The sequence below is a fragment of the Mandrillus leucophaeus genome, unplaced genomic scaffold (genome assembly GCF_000951045.1).
Source record: "Mandrillus leucophaeus isolate KB7577 unplaced genomic scaffold, Mleu.le_1.0 Scaffold659, whole genome shotgun sequence".
Classification (NCBI taxonomy): domain Eukaryota; kingdom Metazoa; phylum Chordata; class Mammalia; order Primates; family Cercopithecidae; genus Mandrillus; species Mandrillus leucophaeus.
The window spans coordinates 141,838-147,907 of NW_012107130.1; the positions used below are offsets into that span (position 1 = coordinate 141,838).

A 6,070-nucleotide genomic window follows, 5' to 3' on the forward strand; every position below is an offset into this window, starting at 1 on the left:
ATAGCCAGGTGGTAGTGGCTCATGCCTATAATCCCAACTACTCTGGAGGCTGAGGCAGGAGAACTGTTTGAGCCTGGGAGGCAGAGGCTGAGATGAGGCAAGATCACTCCACTGCACTCCAGTCTGGGCGACAGTGAGACCTAGTCTTAAAAAAAAAAAAAAAAAATAGCGTTTAGATCCAAAAGATTCCTAGGAGATCAAGAGACAGGCAGTATACTGCCTATCAAGGCAGTATAATCTCATTACAGCACTAGTGTCCTGACAGAAAACACAATAGAATTATCTATGTCATTCTCCCACTTGTTTAACAAATATTGCACTGACCTACCACACTTGGTACTGCTACCTACAAACAAGACCAGGAGTTGCCATCTTTGCCCTCAAGTTGCTTCCAGTTGAGGAGAGAAGACAAACACGTGCCTGCGCAAACAGTTAACTATAATACAAGGCAGTTATGTACAAAGACCACGGATCTGGTTCCAACAGGGAATTAGGAAGAAGCAGGCACATAACCCTGGCAAGTTCAGAAGTGACTCAATGAAAGAAGTATAATTTGAGATGCTTGGAGCCACTGAAGCTCAAAGCACAGGAATGACTCTAAATCGAAGCAGTGATGTAAGGAAATTAAGCTGTCGATGTTCAGGATAGAACAGGGAGTTAGGAGGCGGAGACAGACAAGAGGCAGGTAGACCAATTAAGAACTATTTAAAAGGGGAGTGTGCTGACAGACCTCCCTGTCTTTATCTCTTGCCTTGCCAACCCTTAACCCAAAGAGCCACTAGTTATCTTCCTAAAACAGCTTGACTGACGACATTCCCCTCCCTCAGAAACCCTCATTGGCTCCTCAATTGTATTGTCCAGGAAATACAATTTATATTCCTTCTACCATTAACACTAGATTGTCTATGTCTGGGTTTGATCAGATGTGACTGGATCCTCTCCACTATAATGCGAAAATTGTGCTGTTTTGATGATGGTCCCTTACTAGTTAGCTGAAGGTCCTTCCATAGTTTATATCTCAACAACCTCTATGGGAATAAAGAAGGTACTTTTTTGTCTTACTATTTGTACAACATAGCATGAACTATACTCTAGAACAAATAAGACCTGGGTTCAAATCCCACCTCTGTCATTCACTAGCTATAAGATTGTGGACATATTTTATAATCTCTTTGAATCTGTTTTCTTGTCTGTAAAATGGAGATAATTCTGATGTCATATGGTTGTTGTGGGTTTTAAATGAGAGAATCATGTAAGTTCCTTGGTATAGGGCCAGGCCCAGAGAAAGCATTCGATAGCTACGAACCCTTATCATGAGGCCAAAATACATTTTTTAAAACATAAATGAGAAAAAACCTCAGTGCTAAAACAGTTAAGGTCATTGGGGAGCCAGAGAGACTCACTTCCAACTGCCTCAGATTAACACCAATGTTGTTTCCCTTGTATAGATAACAAAAAAACTTCCTTTTTCATTCCTCAGTCTAGTCTCCAGTTAATCCTGAAATTGCATGCGACCCCACGTGAATCAAATAAAAAAGGAAAACAGTAATTATGCTGAATCAGACATTTTATATTTATATGTTCTAACCAGAGACTGAGCTGCAGAAGCCAGAACTTTTACTAAATTTTTTTTGAACATGTCCAGAAGATACCTCCTGTAAACTACTTGGGACAATTTCTACAGTGATAGGCCCTATGGTTCAATTTGACCCTCCCCAAGTGAAACACAGAGCCAAACTGATGATTCCAACAAAACAGGAGATCACAAATTCATTGCAAAATCCAATACATTACTTAAGGTGGGGAAGGGGGACTACAAATCTTAAAGACACATGCTGTGTGTCATATATAATCAACTCACCATTAGAAAGTATTGCTACCTCTCCAACACACATACACATGCACTTTTTTTCCACGTAGTCATAACAGCTTATAGAAGTCCTGGAATCCTTTGTGCATGTACATATGTATGTGTGTGTGTGGGCACATGATCATATGTGCATTGCTCATGAACACAAAAGGGAACAAGAAATAAAAACTCCAAAACTGCAACTAGGGCACAAAGTTCTGAGTATCATTCAATGTCATTGTGAAGAGGACCTTTGGCAAGTTCCTGAACGCTTCTAACCCATTGCCTCACTCTTAAAAACAATTTCAACATAGATGAGTAATAAAATGCCCATTGTTGCATACCCTTTACCTTTCCTTTGTCTTTATGGAGGGAGGCATAACGAAAATGGTTAGATTTTTAAACTTATTATCATTAGCATTTTCATTTTTACTAGTGAACTAGCTTTACCCAGTTAATATTCTATAGTATTAGAGTCCTAAATCCCTTCTGTCTTTGAAATGCCTGGGCACTCCCTTCTTGTCATCTGTATCACTTGTATGGCACTTATCACCACAGTGTTGTATTCTAATTTTGTGTGTGCCTGGTTTATCTCCCTACTAACAGGAAAGGTCCTGGTGGCAGAAGCCCCTCCTGCCTTTCTTGCTGTCTCCACTATGCTGAGCAGAAGATACTGCACATAGTAGGAGCTCCAAAAACAAACAGTCATTGAAATCTGAACAAAAACATAACCTTTGTGTTAAAGATCCCTTTTGATCATGGCACCTGGGCTCAGCATTATTTGAAAAGCACAGGGGTCAAGCAGACAGGCAATGCAGGACCTCAGTTGGAAGCCCTGTCAGCATGATGTACTCCCTGACACCCTTGAGAGCACATCAGATTATCCTAACTATGATCATAAAGACTGAGACTCCTCCAGAACATGGAGTATTCTTAAAGCCTGTTCAAACCTCTAGAAGGCAAGTGCAAGGCCATCTGGAATAAAACATTAAACTTGGGCTGAGCCTGGGGTTCAATGAGCTAGGAACCCAGACTTTGTGATACTTCACCTGGAAAATGATCCTGGGTGTTTTGCACTGAAAAAAGCACATCCCCCATCCCAGGGAAAGTGCCTGGCAATTAATCCATTCAGACCTAGGCTGAATACAAGTCACTATATTGACTATCCCCCTTAAAAAATGACCAAAATTATCTGAGTGTAGCCCAGAGAAGACAAGGCTAATGTATGCATCTGGAGAGGCCAGGGCAATGGTAAAGATTATGCCTGTTTCTATACTGGCCGTCTAAAGGTATTTACTTGGGTCCGTCTGTGTTGTGACAGTATCCTAGACTCAAATGAATGCCTCTAACACTCCACATTTTTGAGCCATTCAGTCATGCATTTTTGTTATTGTTGAAAGTGGTGCGAAATTGCACTGCATGAGCTAAAGTCCTTGGTGGTCTTCCAAGGATTCCAGCTAAAAAGGCACTTCCTTTGTTCCTCAGGAGAATGCAGTCCAGTAGGTCATTCAAAAGGGGAAATAAAAGCAGCAGCCCTGGGAGGGAGATGAAGGACAAGACAAAAAGAATAAAATGTTTTGGGTGTGAGCACATTAGCTTCCATTTCCTGCTGCTGGTCACTAATAACTCCCCTATCTTTGGCATGGGGGAATGTCCAGATAGACATACATGCAAATATCCCTCAGGTGATTTCTGGGGATGATGACAATCAAAGGGAACACCCTTTGTTCCCTTTGATTTGAAGAGTCTCTGAGCACCCTTCAAGCTTCCTTTTTCCTGAGATGCTGGCTGGGGAAGATGCCCTGCCACAGCGAAAGACTGCACAGAGCAAAGTTGGGGAAACTGGGGAGGGCAATTTCACAACCCCACTCGCTGAATGCCTGCAGTCAGTATCAAAGGCACATATTGTTTGCATGAGCAGAAGATGAAACCTTGTCACATTCCCATTAAGTGCAGAGCTGCATCTACCCCTTCAAAATGTGGGAATGACAACTGTAACCTTCACGCCAATCATCTCCACTGTGCCCAGGCCCAAACTGTGCAGGGCACAAAGGCCCCAGGTTTGACCTGCAGAGCCCCCAAGTTTCAGCGGCTGCTAGTTCACTTCATTTTTTTTTTTCTGGCGGGGCGGGAGGAAGGGAAAGAAAGAGGGCTTTTCAGGGCTCTACAACCAATAAAATCGTGCCGCTTTGAGGACATACTTGAGCTCCCGAAAAGACAGGCAACTGAAGGGCAAACAGTGTCTAATCAGTAGTGAGCATGTTATTTGGTAACTGCCAAGGTGCAGTGGGCGCCTGGGCTGCTCCAACAATTTCTTCGGTTCTATTTCTAGACAGATGCCAGTTACACTCCAAAAGTTCCCAACAACTTCCCTCAATTACCTTTGTAATTTATATGTAATTGATGACTGCACTTAATCTCCAAGGTTATTAATAGCCCTTCCAAAAAATGACCCCCAAATCTTCCTAAGCCTTTGGAAGCGCCTGGTTGAAATTACAGTATTTCCTTTGCTGGCTGCCCGCCCCACCCGGAGACCAGCACGGCAAGGCAAAGGCGCGCTCCACTCACTTCCATGAAAGGTTCGGAGTGGAGGCTCGGCCCCCTGGGCTCGAATCTCTCACTCCTCCGTTAGATTACGCTGGCCACCAGCCAGCTAGATTCATGGTGCTTTCTGAGCCCCCAGGGCGAACGGGCTACCTGCGCGGCCGGCGGAGCTGCGCGCAACAGTTGGCCGCTGCTAAGAAGAGAGTGCGACCCGGAGGGGACCCGGCCGGACACCGCCGCCGGCCTCGCTGGGAAGGACGCAGGGCACCCGCCGAACGCTGCCTCCCCAGCGCTCGGAGAGAGGCTTTCACAAATACCCCCATACACGCCCCCATCCCACCCCACCGGCGCCAAAATCCGGTGAACTTTTTCACAGGCTAAGCCGTCTCTATTTGCATAACCATCTCCAAACTGAGATTCAGGTTTCCTGTAATCAGTCCTTTCAAAGGTCTGTAATTGAAAGTGCAATTAACCCTTAAAATGAGGTAAGAAAAAAGAAAGAGGGGAAAAATACTCCTCTGGTCCGATACCTTCCGGAAAGTAGGAGAGTTCCCAAAAGTCAGGGTTTGGAGGGGTGGAGAGTAGGGGTAGTCGTCTGCTTTTTAAAGGCGACTTCTAAAGCCGTTGAGGCTACTAAAACTCCTAATCCGTGTCAGCGGTTCAAGAGAGGCGGGGAGAGAGTTTTAAAAGAACATCAATGAAACATCAACTCAAGTTCCACGTTTTGCGACCCCCAGAATCTAGCAAGCTCCGGAAGGTTTCCCTCCACCACACCCCACTGGCGACCTCCACCCCCACCCGACCTCTCGTGGTCACCCATACAACAAAGCGGGGCGTCCTATAAGGAGTTCAACCCGGAAAAGGCGAGGGAGCCGGTAACACGCACTTTGAGGACCAGTATCCCCAAGGGCTTCCCCGGACGGCGAATAATGCAGGGGGGGAGGGGGAGCGGGGGTGGGGAGCGGAGCGCGACAGTGGCACCGGGCAACCCGGCGGCTCCCCTCCGCTGGCAGTGCTGGAGGCGGGGAGCGCCGCGCCCGCGGGGAACGTCCTGCGCCCGGGCTGCCTGGCTCTCTCGCTCGCTCCTGCTCTCTCGACTGCCCATTTCTCCATCTAGTGTACCTGCGTCCGGCGCTGAGGGCGGCGGGGCGGGGGAAGGGGGTTGCAGCCACCTTCCCGAGGTGTCGGTCTCTACGCCCACCTCCCGGGGGTGCCCACCTACCGTTAATCTCGTGGAGGGGGGCATCGTTCTTGTTGAAGCCTTTGGACACGTAAAGACGTCGCACTTCCGAGCAACTTTTCGACTTGAGCTCGGCAGCCTGCAGCAAGGCGTTGAGCACTGCCAGGGTGCAGAGAAGCGCGGGCAAGCCGAACCGTGCCATGGTGCGGGCCGGGGCGGACGCGTTCCCACCTTTGGGACTGGACGGGAAGCGGCGCTACGGCAGCGGGCCGAGGGCTGGCGGAGTCGGGGACTAGCGAGTGGAGCTAGAGGGAGAAGGAGTTGGAGTTGGTGGAACAAGCGAGCAGGCGGAGGAGACGCGGGGCAAAAAGTAGAGCTGGGCCTCGCGTCAGGCAACGGTCCCCGGTGCCAGGCGCCGGTCCAGGGTAAAAGGAGGAGAAGGAGGGCGTGGAGGCTGCGCGCGGCCCAGGGAAGCAGAGGCGAGGGCCGGTGACCTC

General features: G+C 47.9%; 1 protein-coding gene across 1 annotated transcript in view; it reads right to left on the reverse strand.

The window, feature by feature from the left end:
* GPC4 (glypican 4) overlaps positions 1-6,070 on the reverse strand; it is a 130,628-nt gene extending 124,558 nt beyond the window's left edge. Inside the window, exon 1 of the mRNA XM_012001311.1 lies at positions 5,616-6,070. Coding sequence (XP_011856701.1) covers positions 5,616-5,775 — 160 coding nt within the window. The 5' untranslated portion in view covers positions 5,776-6,070. The remainder of the gene's footprint in view (positions 1-5,615) is intronic.